Raw genomic sequence first — 19,445 nt, 5'->3', positions numbered from 1 at the left:
AGAAGGCCAGAAAACCAACTGTCGGTGACTGGAAGGCGGAGATGGATCGCGAGCGCCGAGGAGGCCCTCGATGACTCCGGGACTACAGGCGCTTGCCGCCGCCCGCCCCTTCCGGCTCTTCCCTGTTGTGCTTAGGACCCTTGTGCCGAGGTTTCCAGAGCCTTCGCGTTGAAGACCATGTTGCGTCCGAACATCCTGCTCACGGGTCAGGGCGCGCGGCAGGGAGGGGCTGGACTGCGGGGCTGGCCTGACGCCGAGTGCTCTGGGGCCTTGGGCGCCCGAAGGGGGAGCGCTCGGTATTTTGTTTCGAGGCTACTCGAGAGCAGCCTGGCGTGGTAGTTGTCAGGGCACCGAGACCCGGCCGTCGCGACCGTTGCGGGGGCGGGGGAGGGCCGGGGAACGTCAGTTCTGTTGGCCCGGGCTGCTCGGTGAGGTGGAGAGGTAAACCCTCCCGGCTCCCGTTTCTGGCAAGCTGCCTAATTTTCCTGAATCTAAAATGGATGTTCATTTTAAAAGTTTTTGGCTGGGTTGTCTTGGGCTTCTAGCGAGGTCATGTTAGTAGATCTGTTAGCGGTGGGTGCCTAGTCCTTAGGCCTTCCTGGGCGGTGATTTTTCTTTGTATCTGAGTCAGCTTTCGGTAAGAGTTCGTAAGTTTGTGGCGTAGAGGTATTAATTTGCTATGTATGTTTGTTGAGTTAGCATTAGGCACTTTTTCCCTTTTTTCTTCCCAGAAGAAAAGGCATCTACTGAGCAGACCTAGTACTTTCTCGTAGAGAAGCGGCCAAGTTCCCGTGGGGGCCCTTCTGGCTCTTTGGATCCATACCCAGAGGCCTGTTAGATGTGAGGGGTACCAAAATGCTTCATAGCAGCTTTAATTCAGGCAACGTTTGTTAAATTGTTGCAGTTAATAGCATTATAGGGCATCCATGGGAAATCTAATTTGTAGGTGGTATTGCAAGACAGAAAAATTGAGACGCTCTTTGTGGGGGAAAAAAGCCATAAAGTTTTTATCGTTTAACAAAACATAAGCTTGTTGGGCGCGTACATTTTTGTCTGTTTTTCAGAGATGCAGATTAATCTTAACAAATGAATGTTTAGCCCTTAAGATTCCTTAAGGGGAAATTGGACAATATTTGAATTGTTTGGCCCAGACAATGTCCTGGTTTTTAATATTGAGCCATGGCGTCAAAAATCTGAATTGTGAGCATTTTGTTAAAAACATAGTGGTTCCAGGGTTCAAACTTGGTAACTTGGTGTATTATAGCGGACTTGAGGTAAATGTTAGTCTTGTGTATAGAGACTTTATTTATCTCTATTTTCTTGGGTAATGATAGAATTTTATTATTTTAGTGGCATTACAGCTGAACAGCTTGCCCTGGCTGGTTTGGCTCAGCGGTGAGAGCGTCGGCCTGCAGACCAGAGAGACCCCCGTTCGGTTCCCACTAAGGGCACGTACCTCGGTTGCAGTTTGTCCCCACCCCGGTTGGGGTCGTGTGGGTGGCAACCGTTCTATGTGTGGGTGACAACAGTTCTATGTGTCTCTCACACGTGGATGTTTCTCCCTCTCTCTCATACTCCCTCTCTCCCTCCCATTAAAAAAAAGGGGGGGGGCGAAAATTACGCCTTTACTTGTCTTGAAATACAATACATATTAAAAATGGAAAGTGAAAAACAATGTGTAGCACTGCCATTTATGTAAAAGGGGATGTGCTGTGTGTGTATGTATATATGCATGTTATGTGTGTATACGTACACATGTAGGTATGTGTACACGTAGGATGTTATCAAATGTACATAGGACTTCTTTGGAAAGATAAGAAACTTGTTTACAGTGGTTGCCCCTGAGGAAGAGTATAGGGAGTCAGTAGTGGCAATGAGATTTGTCTTTCATACTGCTTAAATTTTTTCCATGAACAATTTCTTGATTTTCAAAAAATTAAATAGTGATGTTAATTTATTTGAGATGGCCAATTTTATTCTGGAAACTTCCATGGTGATGGCAAGCAGTTTGTGAATTGGTGTCAGTTACAAAAGCCCCACTTCTGATACAATCAGATGTACTGGGTGAGGTTCTGATATATAAGGCTTTGGGTATGTTAATTCACATAGGATGGTTAATTACAAAACTTTTTATTTCAGTTGTAAGAATATTTTCTAAATTGATTTTAGAGAGGAAGGAGGGGAGAGAGAAAGAAACATCAATTTGTTGCTCCACTTATTTGTGCATTGATTGGTTGATTGTTGTATGTGCCCTGACCAAGGATTGAACCCACAACCTTGACATTTGGGGATAATGGTCTAACCAACTGAGCTACCCAGCCAGGGCCTTAGTTGTTAAGTATGTTAAAAAGGGCAGATAAGCAGGTAAAGTCAAATAAGTATTTCATGAACAATATTTTCTGTGGCTTATCTTACAGGTACACCAGGGGTTGGGAAAACCACTCTGGGCAAAGAACTTGCATCAAGATCAGGACTGAAATACGTTAATGTGGGTGATTTAGCTCGAGAAGGTAAGGCACATTTTGGTGTTAAATTTTTGTTTTTAAAGAGAGAGAGAGTGGAGTATTAGTATTATATTATGAGAGGGTACAAAAAGCAGAGAAAAATTGCCATTAAGGAATTTATGCTCTGTTTGGGACCCATAAAAATTGAAAGTATTAAATGTCTAAAGCTGTGTCCTTGTTATTTTGACCGTTACATTGTGATACACCCCGCCCCATTGTCTAGCAGTTCCAGAGAATAACAGTTGGGAAGGCTTCCATGAAGAGATTGATTGGCCTTAGGATAGGTGGAATCTGAGGGAGAGGGAGAATGTTTTGAGATGGGTGAACACAAAGGTTGGGGTGGTGCTAAGCATATCTATGGAAACAATGATTATATTGATCTCACCGAAAGGGTAGATTATTCTGAACTCAGTAGGACACGACTATCCTATGGTACTAGATTAATTTGGTAGTTGCATGTCTGCATGAAACTACATATTCTAAAATGATACATGTTTTTATTTATTTTACCGTTTCCCTTCAATCTTTATCACTCAGTTATTGTGTCTTCATCTTTTTATATTCTGTAATGATTTGTACAGGGTAGAAGCTCAATACATTTAAGTAAAGGGAAATTTAAGTGTGCCTTGTTAAAATTAGAAAGATTTAACATATATTTTTTTAAATTTAAATATTTTTAAAAATATGACATTTTGAATTTTTTAAGTTCCTGACAGTTGCTACTAAAGTAACTATTTCAGGTTTGATCTAATGTGCATATTTTTTTTAAATGATCTAAAGTCTGATCATCGGATATCATGGAGTCTGGCAAGATGACTTCTCCCAAGAGCATGCCGAAAGATGCACAGATGATGGCACAAATCCTGAAGGATATGGGGATTACAGAATATGAGCCAAGAGTTATAAATCAGATGTTGGAGTTTGCCTTCCGATATGTGACCACAATTCTAGATGATGCAAAAATTTATTCAAGCCATGCTAAGAAAGCTACCGTTGATGCAGATGATGTGCGATTGGCAATCCAGTGTCGTGCTGATCAGTCTTTTACCTCTCCTCCCCCAAGAGATTTTTTATTAGATATTGCAAGGCAAAGAAATCAAACCCCATTGCCACTGATCAAGCCATATTCAGGCCCTAGATTGCCACCTGATAGATACTGCTTGACTGCTCCAAACTATAGACTCAAGTCTTTACAAAAAAAGGCATCTACTTCTGCGGGAAGAATAACAGTTCCACGGTTAAGTGTTGGTTCTGTTACTAGCAGACCAAGTACTCCCACACTTGGTACACCGACCCCACAAACCATGTCAGTTTCAACTAAAGTAGGGACTCCAATGTCCCTCACCGGGCAAAGGTTTACAGTACAGATGCCCACTTCACAGTCGCCTGCTGTAAAAGCATCAATTCCTGCAACATCAGCAGTTCAGAATGTTCTGATTAACCCATCATTAATTGGGTCCAAAAACATCCTTATTACCACAAACATGGTGTCATCACAAAATACTGCCAGTGAACCATCAAATGCATTGAAAAGAAAACGTGAAGATGATGATGATGATGATGATGACGAGGATGACTATGATAATTTGTAATCTAGCCTTGATTCATGTAACATGTGTACATGATCTTGAATGCACTGTACTGATTAAACATGCATGCTGGATGTTTTCAAGTTGCGTTTTAGAAAACTTATAATAGTATTTAACTAGTAAATATAGTTACCTTAGTTTTTAATTGAGTTATTGTGTTTTCTTTCATAGAATTTATAATGGTTTTTCATCAGCCATTAAGTGTAAGAAATAAAGTTGTCATTCATCATTTTGATTGTTGGTACTTTGGCAATTATATTTTTAGAAACAATTTTACCCCTCATATTCACCATCAGGAAAAATAGTTGTAACAACTTCAATTGTTGCAGTCTGTTCATTACCACTAGAGTGTCGTTTCTAGCGTCTTCATATGTTTAAATCATAGTGCTATCTCTAGTATATAAGTCATTCTTATGGACCATTCTCTCAAATTACTGAGGTATAACCATGTTTTCTTTTTGGAGAGAATACTTGGTCAGGATTTTTATTCATAGTGAATCCTCATTTGTTTAGATTTATCTTCCTCAATTGCCCAACTTCTTCCTAGGTCCAATTTTTCTATCCTTTTGGAAAGACATATACACACACTCTCATATATATATATATTTTATTCCTTACCTGAGGATATTTTTCTGTTTATCATTAGATAGAGTGGGAAGGAGGAAGAGAGACAGAAACATCGATGTGATAGAAACACATTGACTGGTTGCCTCCCACACAACCTGACCAGGGCTGGGGATGAACTATAACTGAGGTATGTTACCTTGACTGGAATTGAACTCGTGACTCATTGGTCCGAGAGCTGACGCTCTAACCACTGAGCAAAACTGGCCAGGGCATAAGTCTCCATTTTATACCTATATGAAATGTGGTTTTGTTTCTTTGCCTATTGAACTTGACAGTTTTTGCAAGTGATTTCAGAGTCACATTCTGTAGTCATTTTCAGTTCTAATCTTACCTACTCAATTTAACATTCTAAACTTAATGAAATTGCTGTGTTATCTATCATAAATAGCATTGCAAGGAACAGTAATTGTGAACCATTGGGTACCCTCCTACTTGTATTCACACCATTTTAGCCAGTTGTTTGTCCACCTAATGGTGTATAGTCTTAGTCTTTTTGTATTTTATTGATGAGATGGAATATAAGTTTACAAGAAAAGTTTTTTCTCCCTTGTATAATGCCAGATAAAGGGTTTCTTGTGTGACTTGATACTGTGTTGGATGAGGTACTCTATAAGGTTTCTCATAACATACTACTGTTTTTTTTCTCATGCAATTTGAATATATCTGAGAATCTTACTAGAATATATTTTGAGATATCCAGCCTCATATTTTTCAAATGGTAATATATTTTAAGGAAAACAGTGCAGTCATCTATAAAGCAGTAGTTCTCAGCTGTAGTGATTTTCCCTTCAGGGGACATTTGGCAATTTCTGGGGACATTTTTAGTAGCAGCTGGGGTTGGGGGAGTTGCTAGTGACCTATAATGGGTAGAGGGCAGTGATTCTGCTGAACATCCCAAGATTCACATATTCCACTCCCATAACAATTATCAGGGTCAAAATGTCAGTAGTATTTGAGGTTGAGAAGTTCTATAAATGAGATTTTAAGGAAAAAAACAAAACCGGTTTTAAACAAATGTCTAGATAGGTGTTTATTGCCATCCTAAGAAGAATGTTAAATTGCTGTATTACCGTTGACCCTTGAACAACATGGGTTTGAATTGGATCCCCTTACACGCAGATTTTTCAGTTGACATGTGCAGTTTAACTCCATGGTTGGTAAACCATTTATGTGGAAGTCTGACTAATTATACATGAGTTTTGACTTTGTAAGAGGTTGTTCCCCCTAATCCCTGCATTTTTCAAGGGTCACCTGTAAGAGACCAACCCTGTAAGAGACCATCCTTATGCCAATTGTAACCCAAGCAGGAAAAATTAGTTGGGAAATTAACATTAATTAAACTATTGGGAGTCTTAAACATGTGACAAGAATGCTTTTCTTATCCCTGTTTTTCCAGTCTCTCAGATTCCTCCTCAGTGGATATTCTTTCCCACATATAATCATTTAAGAACACTTACCAACATCCTTAATTTTCCTGCCACCAGTTTGTCAGTCTGAAGCCTCTGTTCCTAACCCCAGGATGTGTGTAGGTTCAGACAAAGCAATATTATATTGACATTGGATCCATTTCAAATAGAGGTAAAGAGTGCTGGGCCCTCAACACTCATACTCTTGATCTGCTCTTAACTTAGCAGTTGGCAAACTGCTGTTTTTATAGGAACCACTAGCTAAAGATTAGCTTACAAAGTCTGAAGTATTTACTGTCTTGCCCTTTCCAGAAGTTTCCCATCCTTGCTCCAACCTCTTATGTGTCCCATCTTCTTCCTCCACTGGAACCCTTTGAAACTAACTCCTCCATTGGCTTCTCCAACACTGTTCTCTCCCAATATTTGCATCTGATTCTCCCCCTCCCACCATTTCACTGCAGCTATCTTATAATTCTGCCCCTTCCTCTAGTAATCTTATTCACTCAGGAATAATCACTCCCTTTTACTGATGACTCTTTTAAGTTTTTAATTTATAGCCTAATTTCGAGACACTTAAATGTAGCCATCTGGATAGTTCCCAGACATCTCCAAATTAGTGTGTATAAAAAGCACATGCTCTGGTCCGGCCAGTGTGGCTCAGTGGTTGAGCGTCCACCCATGCATCAAGAGGTCACCAGTTTGATTCCCAGTCAGGGTACATGCCCAGGTTTTGGGCCTGGTCCCCAGTGGGGGTCATGCAGGAGGCAGCCAATCAATGTTCTCTTTCATTGATGTTTCTGTCTCTGCCTCTCCCGTCCCCTCTCTAAAATCAGTAAAGAAAAAAAGTTGTTTAAAAAGCACATGCTCTGAAGTTATCTCTGACTCTACTTATCCACTCCTGATTCCTATTCCCCACGTTTACAAATACATTCACACGTTACACAGAGCCAGTTGGCCTTTCCTTTTTTTTTTATCCTCATCCGAGGACATTTTTCCATTTTTTACTCAGAGCAGGAAGGAGAGAGAGGAAGAGAGAGAAACATCGATGTGAAAGGGGCACATCGAGTGGCCGCCACCCACACGACCCAACCAGGGCCGGGGACAAACTGCAGCCAAGGTACGTGCCCTTAGCGGGAACCAAACCCGGGTCTCTGGACCGCAGGCCAACGCTCTAACCGCTGAGCCAAACCGGCCAGGGCTTTCCTTTTTTTTTAATCCTTCCTGACCCAAGGATAATTTTTCATTTGTCTTCAGATAGAGTGGGAGGGAGGGAGAGGAGTGGGGGAGAGAGAAACGTGGACTGGTTGCCTCCTGTATGCAACCCCAACAAGGGCCGGGGACGAACCCCAACAGAGGTACGTGCCCTTGAACAGAATCGAACCTGCGACTCATTGGTCTGCAGGCCTACGCTCTAACCGCTGAGCCAAACCAGCCAGGGCAAAATCTTGATAGTTTGTTTGAAAAATCTTTATGGACTACTATCCCATTCCTAAGACTATTGGTGCTGTGTTCCTATGGTACCCCTATCCCATTCTCAAGACTTTTGTGCTGAATCTCCTAATCTTCAGTACCTCTTCTACACCATCATGTCCTTTATTTCAATTTTTTTTTTTTTTTGTGGTACATGCCCCTAGCAGAAACCGAACCCGGGACTCTCTGGTCCACAGGCCAACACTCAACTGCTGAGCCAAACTGGCCAGGGCTACTGTCATGTCCTTTAGAAAATGGGGAGTGGGAATAACATGACTTGAACCTTTTACTGATAAAAGTATCTTCCTTAACAAAGTATAGAAGATTATGAACTGGCCATAGTCTACCCTCAACCTTACCTATAGCCACTCTCACCTATGTCCCCTTCAGTCTACCCACAGTGCTCTATTGTTTCTCAAACAATGGGAATTTTCCACCATTAAGTCTTTATACATGCCATTCTCTTACCTGTAGATGCCCTTATCTGCCTTAAAAACAACTCTTTATTTTATTTTTCTTTATTGATTTTAGAGAGAGAGGAAGGGGGAGAGAGAAAGAGAAACTTTGATGAGAGATAACATTAATTGGTTGCTTCCTGCATGCCCCCCACTGGGGATTGGGCCCACAACCTGGGGATGGTCCCTGATCAGGAATCGAACCGGCAACCTCCTGGTGCATGGGTCAACAACGCTCAACCACTGAGCCACCCTGGCCAGGCAGAAACAACTCTTAAAAAGCCTGACTCAAATGTCCTATCTTGGTGTTAACTTCTCGAAACAGAATTCAGTGCTCTTTTTTTCTACATAAAAGGCCAGGTATCAAAGCACTCAATCCTTCCAAACCAATTAATATCTTGTATTGATTGCATTGCAGTTATAAGCTTCTTGGATTGAGGTAAATGTTTCCAAAGGAAAAAAATCTGAAAATATCTTAAGTATCAAATATCTTAAGTATCTTAAGCATAAAAATAGATAACCAGCATCCCAATATCTTTAAAAAACAGCTTTCTCATAGTATATAAATTCTAGGATGGCAGTTAAAAGAAAACCTCATGATTTTATAGCTTGCCTAACAACAGCTAGGAAGATCTTTTAAGGTAAGAACTTAGCCTTTTAACTCTGGCTTTACAATCAGTTTTGTTTTGTTTTGTTTTCCCTGCAAGTAGTATATCTCTAAATAAAACTTTGTTTAGAAAATTGAATAATTTTCTAAGCTTTTGGTAATTTAAAGCAAGCCTTTTTTCCTCTTTGCTAGATTGAGATCCTATGTATAGACAGCTATAAATTTGATCTCCAATTGAAACTATCTGAAGTAGTATAAATTTTTCTGCTGTTTTTGGAAATTAGAAATTAAGTTTAGAATCCATCTCTCTCCATTCCCTATGGTACAGGTTATAATTATCAATCACTTAAACTTCTGTAGTAGTTTTGATATGGTATCTATGCTTTTAGAGATTTGCTTCCTTCCAATTTCTTGTTCTTAAAAATTGAAATGATTTTTAAAAATTTGAAGTTGATCATATCATTTCATGTTTAAATTGCTTTAATGATTTTCCTTTGCCTTAGGATAAAGTCTAAACTCAATGTAGCCTTCAAGGCCCTTTTGACCTGGTCTCAGTTTACCTGACCCTTTAGCTCCTATTTCCTAACTATTCTGAAAGAGCCTGCCTTCCCTAGTTTCTCTGTCTTTGAATGTCTTGTTTTCTCCATTGAGAATAGTCTTCGCTACCTTCCCCCCACCAGCTAACTGCTTTTTTATTTTTTATTTATTTTTTTATCCTCACCCGAGGACATTTTTCCATTTTTTGTTCAGATAGAGCGGGAGGGAGAGAGAGAGAGAAACATCGATGTGAAGGGACACATCGAGTGGCTGCCACCCGCACGACCAACCAGGGCCGGGGACAAACTGCAACCGAGGTACATGCCCTTAGCGGGAACCGAACCCGGGTCTCTCTGTACCGCAGGCCGACGCTCCAACCGCTGAGCCAAACCGGCCAGGGCCAGCTAACTGCTTTAACTTTCCACTTGGAAATCACTTCCTCCAGGAAGCCTCCCCTAATAGCCTATGTTTATGTTCCTAACATAATAGGTGCCATTCCTATTGCTCCCATTGCACCATGAACCATAATATGAAAATATACTTTCCAGGTTACTTGCCTGTCCTCTCTCATAGTAAACTCTATGAGGGAAGGACTATTTGTTTTTCTTTTTTTTTGTTGTTCTTTTTGTTTTGTTTACGATTATATCCTCATTACCCCTAAGTCACTAGTACATGATATTTGATAAATGGTTTTTTAAATGAACAGTTGAAAGCTTGGACTACACTATTTTATTAAAGTATATTAACATGATTTAACAAATCCTGCATTTCAGTATGCAGGACTTTAATTCTAAAAGTTAATGTTGTAAAAGTCGTCTATATTTTAAAAGATTTTACTAGTTCTTTAGGGGTCAAGGATTTAGTCCTGGCTGGTGTACCCTAGTTGGTTGGAATGTCCATTCCCAGTTAACACATAGCCAGGTTGTGAGTTCGATCTCCCGTCGGGACCCATATGAGAGGCAACCAATCGATGTTTCTCTCTTCCTATCTCTAAAATCAATAAAAAGCATAGCCTCTGGCCCTGGCCAGTTTGGCTCTGCGGTTAGAGCGACAACCTGCTGTCCAGAGAGACCCGGGTTCAGTTCCTGCTAAGGGCACGTACCTCAGCTGCGGTTTGTCTCCGGCCCTGGTTGGGTTGTTCGGGTGGCAACCACTCGATGTGTCCCTTTCACATGGGAAGTCACCGGTTTGATTCCCTGTCAGGGCACATGCCCAGGTCGTGGGCCAAATCCCCAGTTGGGGGCATGCAGGAGGCGGCCAGTCGATGTTCTCTCTCATAGATGTTTTTGTCTCTATATCTCAAAATCAATAAAGGTAAAAAGATTTTTTTAAAAAGCCCTGGCCAGTTTGGCTCAGTGGTTGGAGCATTGGCCCGCGGGCCAGAGAGTCCCGGCTTCAGTACGTACCTTGGTTGCAGTTTGTCCCTGGCCCCTGTTGGGGTCGTGTGGGTGGCAACCACTCAATGTGTCTCTCTCACATTGATGTTTCTCTCTCTCTTCCTCCCTCTCTCCCTCCTGCTCTATCTGAAGATAAATGCAAAAATGTCCTCTGGTGAGGATTAAAAATTAAAAAACAAAGAGTCAAGGATTTAAAATATGTTGGAACCTAGGCATTTATCTACTCCTGACTCCCACACAATACAGAATCAGCTGTAGGTATTCTTAGATTTTGCGGCGTGTAAAAAAAAAAAATACATTATTGTAAAAATAATACACAGAAAAAGTACTCTAAATTCTACTGATTTATTTCCATCCTTTGTTTTTCTTCCAATTTGTCCCTATTTCACACAGCCTTGAATTCTGCTTTTTATGTTTACCGCTTATATTATAAGCATTTATCATGTTGCTACTTAGTCCATGTAACATAGTATTTTTAACTACCTAATACTTCTTGAACTTTATTTAATTACATAATATTTCATCAAGTTAGTATATTAATATTAAATTATTTCCCTATTGTTGAACATCTTTTTGTTGTTAAACTTCACCTGAGGATATTTTTCCATTGATTTTTAGATAGAGTGGAAGGAAGGTGAGGGGAGGGGGGGATATACTGGTGTGAGAGAGAGACTTCGATTGCTTGCATCCCACACAACTCCTGCAACCCAGGTACGTGCCACAGACCAGGCATGCTACCAACACTCTAACCGCTGAGCCAAACCGGACAGAGTTTGTTGAACATTCTTTTTTTTTTTTTTTTTATCCTCACCCGAGAACATTTTTCCATTTTTTGTTCAGATAGAGTGGGAGCGACAGAGAGGGAGAGAGAGAGAGAAACATCGACATGAAAGGGACACATCGAGTGGCTGCCACCTGCACGACCAACCAGGGCCCGGGGACAAACTGCAACCGAGGTACGTGCCCTTAGTGGGAACGGAACCCAGGTCTCTCTGGATCACAGGCTGACGCTCTAACCACTGACCCAAACCGGCCATGGCTGTTGAACATTCTTAATCACTTTATCACTTACAATCGTTTTCTGATTAGAAATTAAATGATAGAAGTAATTCAAATGGGTATATTTTTATTTTTAAATTTATTTAGTTGCTACTTAAATGTATTTAAAAATACATTTCTAGAGTTGATTTACTATATATGTACATATACAACTAACATAACAGGCATATAAAGGCTTATTGTAATTTGCACCCCTTTAATAGCTGGGAAAGTCCAACTTTTTTTTTCATGTATTTTTACTATCTTTTCCATTCTGTGTGAATTCTTATTCTTTGTTAAGCTACCTATTTTTATCTTGATTTAAAAAAAAATTTTTTTTTTTCTTTATTGATTTTAGAGAGGAAAGACGAGGAAGAGAGAAATAGAAACATTGATGAGAGAGAACATCGATTGGTCGCCTCCTTCATGCCCCACACTGGGGACCGGGCCCAGAACCTGGGTATGTCCCCTGACCAGAAATTGAACTGGCGACCTCTTGGTACATGGGTTGATGCTCAACCAGTTACGCTTTTTTTCTTTAAAAATTTTTTTTTCCTTTATTGATTTTGCAGAGAGGAAAAGAGAGATAGAAATATCGATGAGAGAGAACATCGATTGGCCACCTCCTGCATGCCCCGCAATGGGGATTAGACCCACAACCTGGGCATGTGTCCTGACCGTGAATTGAACCAGCGGCCTCTTGGTGTATGGGTCGACGCTCAACCACGGAGCCACGACGGCCGGATTTTTTTTTAATTTTTTTTATTTTTAAGGTTTTTATATAATCCATATTTCAGTCCTTTGTTCTACAAAATATTTTGCCCAGTCTTATTTTTCTCTTTTTATAAATTATTTTTCATTGAACAGAGATTTAACATGTTTTAATTAGTCATTTTATTTCTTCACAAATACAAATGAATCATTCCTGTCCTGGCCGGTTTGGCTCAGTGGTTGGAGCGTCCGGCCTGTGGAACAAGGAGTTGCCTATTCCATTCTAGTCAAGAGTACATACCTCAGTTGTAATTTGGTCCCAGCCCTGGTCAGGGGTCATTCAGAAGGCAACCAATCAATGTGTTTTTCTCACATGGATGTTTTTCTCTCTCTCTGTCTTTCCCTCTCTCCCTCCCTCCCATTCTATCTGCAGATAAATAGAAAAATATCCTCGGGTGAGGATTAAAAAAACAACAAAACAAAACAAAACAAATGAATCATTCCTTTAAAGATTAAATTTTCCACTAGTTATCTTTGGAATTAAGAAATTAGCTTTTCAGTCCACTAGAGTTTGTGGTATAAAGATTTAGATTTGTTTTCTAACTTGTTTAGATTTGTTTTCTAAATTGGTAACCCGTTTTTCCTGTACCAGGACAGTTTAATTTTTTAGGCTGATAGAGTTTCTGCCTAAAGTGGCAGAGGCCACATTAAGGTGCTGGAGAGGTGGGTGGCTCATATGCCCTGAATGAGTCCACAGACCCCCCAGGCAAGACAAAGAGTTACAGCTGCCTCTGGCCTTCCACTAACCCTCAAGACTACTCTTTTATCACTTCAGAGTTTATGCTTATTTTAACCTAATTTCAACCTATGCCAAGATACTAAGTAGGAAGAGGTGGGAAGACTACCATGCCCTTAGAGATGGCTAAAAGGATGATCTTATCCTGCTTTATTATATACCTAGGGATTCAGGTGAAGTTGGAGTTGATATGTCTCACCTGCTGAAGTAAGACTTTGAAAGCCAGTTTGAGCCCTGGCCAGTTTGGCTCAGTGGTTAGAGAGTCAGCCTGCAGTCCGGAAAGACCTGGGTTCGATTCCCACTAAGGGCACGTACCTCGGTTGCAGTTTGTCCCCGGCCCTGGTTGGTTGTGCGGGTGGCAACCACTTGATATGTCCCTTTCACTTTGATATTTCTCTCTCTCCCTCCCACTCTGTCTGAACAAAATATTGAAAAATGTCCTCAGGTGAGGATAAAAAAAAAGCCAGTTTGATTTGTTGGAATCTTTTTTTGTTAATTCTCCCTCGAGGATATTTTTTCCATTGATTTTTAGAGAGTGGAAGGGAAGGGCAGGGGAAGAATGAGAGAGAGAGGGAGAGAAACATTCATGTGAGAGAGACACAGAGATGCACCCCAACGGGGCTGGGTATCAAACTTGACAACCAGCCCTGGCCGGTTTTGCTCAGCGGTTAGAGCGTCGGCCTGCGGTCCGGAGAGACCTGGGTTCGGTTCCCACTAAGGGTATGTACCTCAGTTGTGGTTTGTCCCTGGCCCTGGTTGGGTCCTGCGCGTGGCAGCCACTCGATGTGTCCCTTTCACATCGATGTTTTTCTCTTTCTTCCTCTCTTTCCCTTCCACTCTATCTGAACAAAGAAATGGAAAAATGTCCTCGGGTGAGGATAAAAAAAAGAAGGAAAAAGAAACTGACAACCAGGTACATGTGCTTGACCGGAAAATGAATCTGAGACTTTGGTGCAAGGGCCTATGATCTAACCACTGAGCAATACCAAGTTAGTTTTCAAGTTAGTTTATTTGAACCAACCTGATGACATGCCGGGAAGCAAGATCTCAAATGCTCCCTGGTATGTTCTTATGTTAGATTTAAATCTGCCTTAATTGAAACTGCCCATTATTCTTGTTTTGCCTTCTGAAATAAGACATTTAACCCTTGACTTTTGGAGTTACTGGAAATCTAGAAGTAAAGATACTGTTCAGGAGCATCTGGATACTGACTCTCCTTCCCTAAACCCTATTAACATGTGACCTCAGTGACAAGAGGGTTCACTTCTGAAACTGAAAACCTGTTGTTTTTTTTTTTTGTTTTTGTTTTTTTTTTTTTTTTTTAAATCCTCACCCGAGGATATTTTTCCATTTTTTGTACAGATAGAGTGGGAGGGAGAGAGAGAGAGAAACATCGACGTGAAGGGACACATCGAGTGGCTGCCACCCGCACGACCAACCAGGGCCGGGGACAAACTGCAACCGAAGTACGTGCCCTTAGCGGGAACCAAACCCGGGTCTCTCCGGACCGCAGGCCGACGCTCTAACCGCTGAGCCAAACTGGCCAGGGCGAAAACCTGTTGTTTTTAAAGAGCTTCATATCCTTGGCCTTACAAGTTTAGAACTTAATCTTCCGTTAATGTATGTGAGAGTGTTTGTATCCATGTGTCCTCTCTTTCCACTGATCTGTAGATCAGCAAAATGAATGCTGTTTTCTTCTAATAGCCCCATAAATTCAGAAATTAACTATTATTAATTCTTTAGTTGGTTTCAACTTTCCCTCTAGACAAAATTCTAATTTATTAATATTTTCACAGTATCCATGTGACATCTATTGTCTTAGTGCCCTCCATGGTCCCTAAAAGAGTAATTGAGCCCGGCCGGTGTGGCTCAGTGGCTGAGTGTCAACCCATGCACCAAGAGGTCACAGGTTCAATTCCCGGTCAGGGCACATGCCCAGGTTGTGGGCCCAATCCCAATGGGGAGCATGCAGGGGGCAGCTAGTTGATGTTCTCTCTCATCGATGTTTCTATCTCTCTTTCACTTTCCCTTCCTCTCTCACTAAAACCAATAAAGAAAAAAAAAAAAAAGAGTAATTGATATATTTCCCTTTCTAAAGCCCAGAATTAACTGAATATTACTGAAATTTATTTAGAAAATACTACTTTAACAAGCCAATGTAAATCTCTTTCAGGGCAGTTGTATGATGGCTATGATGAAGAGTATGATTGTCCCATTTTAGATGAAGATAGAGTAAGTATAATTTTTTAAATAAAGTATACATTTGAAAAAATGTAAAGGAAAGTTAACATTAGTTTTTTAAAGGAGCACTCATCTTTTTTTTCTTTCCACCTTTCTTATAGGTGGTCGATGAGTTAGAAAGCCAAATGAGTGAAGGTGGAGTTATTGTTGATTACCATGGTTGTGATTTCTTCCCTGAACGTTGGTTTCATATAGTGTTTGTGCTGAACACAGATAACAGTGTATTGTACAAAAGACTTGAAACAAGGTAAGAAAGGATATACATTGAATTCTTAAAATATAATATAAACTTTTATTCAGATTCAGAAATTGGCCATTGTAACTACTTTATTTTGTCTCTACCAACATTCTGAATCTAAGAGAAAAAGATGCATTTGTATTACACAGTTACTTGCATAACTGTAAATGAATACCTCAACTCACAGTTTGATTAAGTAAAACGTACTGTATAGCAACACTATTTAATATACTTTTTCCTTAATGTAAAACCTTGCTTAGGAAAATAGACAAACCAATAACATATTCTTTGCTATTGAATGAATAGTGCCCAAATTATCCTCATAACAGGAATGGGAAAGCTTATGGAAAACTAACAAGATAAATCAACAATTCACAACTTTTGTGGGTTTTTTTGTTTTTGTTTTTATCCTCACCCGAGGACATTTTTTCCATTTTTTGTTCAGATAGAGTGGGAGGGAGAGAGGAAGAGAGAGAAAGAAAGAAACATCAACATGAAAGGGACACATCGAGCGGCTGTCACCCGCACGACCAACCAGGGTCGGGGACAAACTACAACCGAGGTACATGCCCTTCGCGGAAACCGAACCCGGGTCTCTCTGGACTGCAGGCCGACACTCTAACCGCTGAGCCAAACCGGCCAGGGCAACAATTCACAACTTTTAAAATATATTTGAGATAGTCCCTCCAAGAGAGAGTAACAATTCAGAATAACCACCAACCTCCCAAAAAACACATTTTTTAGTAAAACATTTTTCCACTGTCTTTTGATTCAAGCTGTGGGAAGAGGCGTTCTAAAAGGAATTTAGCGGGCAGTCTCAGGAAAGAAAACTCCAGAAATTTGCCTAAGGTCAGATGCAGAATTTGTGGTTCTCACTGAATCAGCTGTGACTAACCACCATTGGATGGGATACTTGCAGAATCCTTGCACAAAGACATACAGTAGCAAGCAAACACATAGGGAAAGTTAGGTTGGAACTAGACCTGAAAAATTCATCACTTTTCTCTAGGCAGGAAAAAAGTATTTGAACTGAGAAGTAATAGAGACCATATGTTACATATGCTTTTTTTCCCAAGACAATTTAAAATTCAATTAAAATAAAATTTTTTTAAAAATTACTGTTATGCCCTGGCCAGGTAGCTCAGTTGGTTAGTGTCATCCCTGATATACCAAGGTTGTGGGTTCAATCTCCAGTCAGGGCACATACAAGAATCAACCAATGAATACTTAAATAAGTGGAACAACAAATTGATGTCTTTCTCTCTCTCTCTCTCTCTCTCTCTCTCTTTCTCGCCCTCCCTTCCTCTCTCCCTCCCTCCCCCCCTATCTAAAATCAATTTAAAAATTACTGTTTTTTATAAATAGCTAAAGACTAAGGTATGAAAAAACAGAGCTAGCCTTTTTTTTTTTAAGCAATTAAAAAAGTTATTACCTTATTTATTTATTTATTTTTGGTATGTGCCCTGAGCAGGAACCGAACCTAGGGCTCTCTGGTCCACAGGCCGACGCTCTAACCGCTGAACCAAACTGGCCAGAGCATTATTACCTTTTTTAAAAAAACAGCTCTCCCCTGGCCGGTTTGGCTAAACAGAGTGTCGGCCTGCGGTCCAGAGAGACCCGGGTTCAGTTCCCGCTAAGGGCATTTATCTCAGTTGCAGTTTGTCCCCAGCCCTGGTTGGGTTGTGCGGGTGGCAGCCACTTGATGTGTACCTTTCACGTCGATGTTTCTCTCTCTCTCTTCCTCCCCCCCCCCCACTCTATCTGAACAAAAAATGAAAAAATGTCCTCGAGTGAGGATAAAATAAAAAATAAAATAAAATCAATAAAGAAAATTTTTTTTAAATAAAAACAGCTCTATTGCAGTAAAATCACATTTCATACAATTCACCCATTTGAAGTGTGCAATTCAATGATTTTTTAGTATATTCACAAAGGTGTGTATTCATCACTACAACCAATTTTCAGAAATATTTATCCCCTCCCCTCAAAAAACCTCATTACCATTAGCAGTCATTCTCCATTTCCCATCAACCCCCCAGCCCTAGGCAACCAGTAATTTACTTTCTATGTAAATTTGCCTATTCTGGACCTTTCATATAATATAGTCATACAATAATGTGGTCTTTTTTGTCTGGCTTCTTTCACTTAGTGTAATGTTTTCAAGGTTCATCTGGATTATCAGCATACACCAGTACTTCACTTCATTCCTTTTTTATTGCCAATAAAATTATATTTATGGATATACCATATTTTATTTATCAGATATATGATTTGCAAAAATTTTCTCCCATTCTGTAGATAATCTTTTCAGAAAGTGAATTACCTTTTAAGTAGTTCCATTTAATTTTTATTGTTACATGGTTTAATTGAAATTTGAATTTTCCTTATATTTTTCACTAGCTAATTGGTTGGCTAATTTACATATCTGCCTAAAGATTACTTGTTTATTTTTTCAGTGTCTTTAGATTTGTTAGAGACACATCTATGTGATCAAGTACCCAATTATATAGTATTTCAATCATATGCATTTCATTTTTTTTCTTTATTAATTTTTAGAGAGAGAGGAAGGGAGAGGGAGATAGAAATATTAATGGGAGAGAATATTGATTGGCCGCCTCCTGTATGGGCCCACAACCTGGGCATGTGCCCTGACCAGAAATCGAACCAGCGACCTCCTGGTCATGGGTCGATGCTCAATCACTGAGCCACACCAACCAGGCACATTTCATTTTATTATATGCCATGTGTGTGTTTTATCTGTCTATATCTTAACTCCTCTACTTCTTTTTAAAATCTAGGACCACCCTGGCAGGTTTGGCTCAGCGGTTAGAGCGTTGGCCCGCTGTCTAGAGAGACCCAGGTTCAGTTCCCACTAAGGGCATGTACCTTGGTTGCAGTTTGTCCCCGGCCTGGTTGGGGTCGTGTAGGTGGCAACCAGTCAATGTGTCTCTCTCACATCGATGTTTCTCTCTCTTCCTCCTTCCCTCCCTCTCGCTCTATCTGAAGATGAATGCAAGTGTCCTTGGGTGAAGATAAAAAAATAAAAATAATAAAATAAAATCTAGGACCATAACTAAAGGCTTCTTATTTATCTTACAGCTCAGAATCTAGCTTGAGATAGGTAGATATGTTTGCTGAGTGGCTGACAAAATGTTGTGGGGGGGGAAATTTCAGACAAACTTAAACATTGGTTCTTAGTTTAACCCTCTTGTCAGAGTCATCCCTCATTTATAGGTGCCAGTCTATTTATAGGTAAAGAGACCACAAGAAGTATTTTTGTGTGATTTTTCATGTATTCTAAAGTGTTCAGTTTCTGGTATGTTCCTAAAACTCCAATAAATGCTATTTGTTTGCTTATCTTCTCTCTGCCTTCTAGGGGTTATAATGAGAAGAAACTAAAAGATAATATTCAGTGTGAAATTTTTCAGATTCTTTATGAAGAAGCATTAGCATCCTATAGTGAAGAAATAGTGCATCGGCTGCCCAGCAATCAACCAGAAGATCTAGAGGATAATATCAATCAGATAATGAAGTGGATTGAGGAATGGATCAAAGATCATAGCTCTTGACTTACAAGACTGGCCACTTTATGATGACTCTTATGTCTCTGCCCACATCATATAAGTTGTCCAATTATCAGTAACCCTTTTTTGTTAAAATTGTAGGTGGATAGTATAAAGGTTTATGTTGGAGTTTTTTTCATGAGAGAGCTAAACAATCTCAAGTATAATGAATATAATGTTATTAAAGATTGAGCCCTGGTCAGTTTGGCTCAGCAGTTGGAATGTCAGCCTGTGGACCAGAGTCCGGGGTTCAGTTCCTACTAGGG

At 40.2% G+C, this 19,445-nt stretch overlaps 2 protein-coding genes across 2 annotated transcripts; both read left to right on the top strand.

Moving 5' to 3' along the window:
• The first annotated feature begins 82 nt into the window (after positions 1 to 82).
• On the top strand, positions 83 to 19,445 carry AK6 (adenylate kinase 6). Its single transcript, XM_036279329.1, has 5 exons — positions 83 to 205; positions 2,418 to 2,510; positions 15,311 to 15,369; positions 15,480 to 15,625; positions 18,993 to 19,445. The coding sequence occupies exons 1-5, from the start codon at positions 178 to 180 to the stop codon at positions 19,183 to 19,185; spliced, it is 519 nt and encodes a 172-aa protein (XP_036135222.1). The 5' UTR covers positions 83 to 177; the 3' UTR covers positions 19,186 to 19,445.
• TAF9 (TATA-box binding protein associated factor 9) lies at positions 2,424 to 4,182 on the top strand. The gene is made up of 2 exons (XM_036279328.1): positions 2,424 to 2,510; positions 3,285 to 4,182. The coding sequence occupies exon 2, from the start codon at positions 3,302 to 3,304 to the stop codon at positions 4,094 to 4,096; it is 795 nt and encodes a 264-aa protein (XP_036135221.1). The 5' UTR covers positions 2,424 to 2,510; positions 3,285 to 3,301; the 3' UTR covers positions 4,097 to 4,182.

Source organism: Molossus molossus, unplaced genomic scaffold (assembly GCF_014108415.1).
Source record: "Molossus molossus isolate mMolMol1 unplaced genomic scaffold, mMolMol1.p scaffold_m16_p_3, whole genome shotgun sequence".
In the NCBI taxonomy this organism is placed as follows: Eukaryota; Metazoa; Chordata; class Mammalia; order Chiroptera; family Molossidae; genus Molossus; species Molossus molossus.
The sequence above is the reverse complement of the archived record's forward strand: the minus strand, read 5'-3'. Positions and strand labels throughout refer to the sequence as shown.

Excerpts from the sequence above, each read along its gene's own strand:
- AK6 (XM_036279329.1), top strand. The coding sequence starts at position 178 with ATGTTGCGTCCGAACATCCTGCTCACGG. Across the intron at positions 2,511-15,310 it reads GGGTGATTTAGCTCGAGAAG|GGCAGTTGTATGATGGCTAT; the intron begins GTAAGGCACATT and ends AATCTCTTTCAG. Across the intron at positions 15,370-15,479 it reads CCATTTTAGATGAAGATAGA|GTGGTCGATGAGTTAGAAAG; the intron begins GTAAGTATAATT and ends CCTTTCTTATAG.
- TAF9 (XM_036279328.1), top strand. The coding sequence starts at position 3,302 with ATGGAGTCTGGCAAGATGACTTCTCCCAAGAGCATGCCGAAAGATGCA.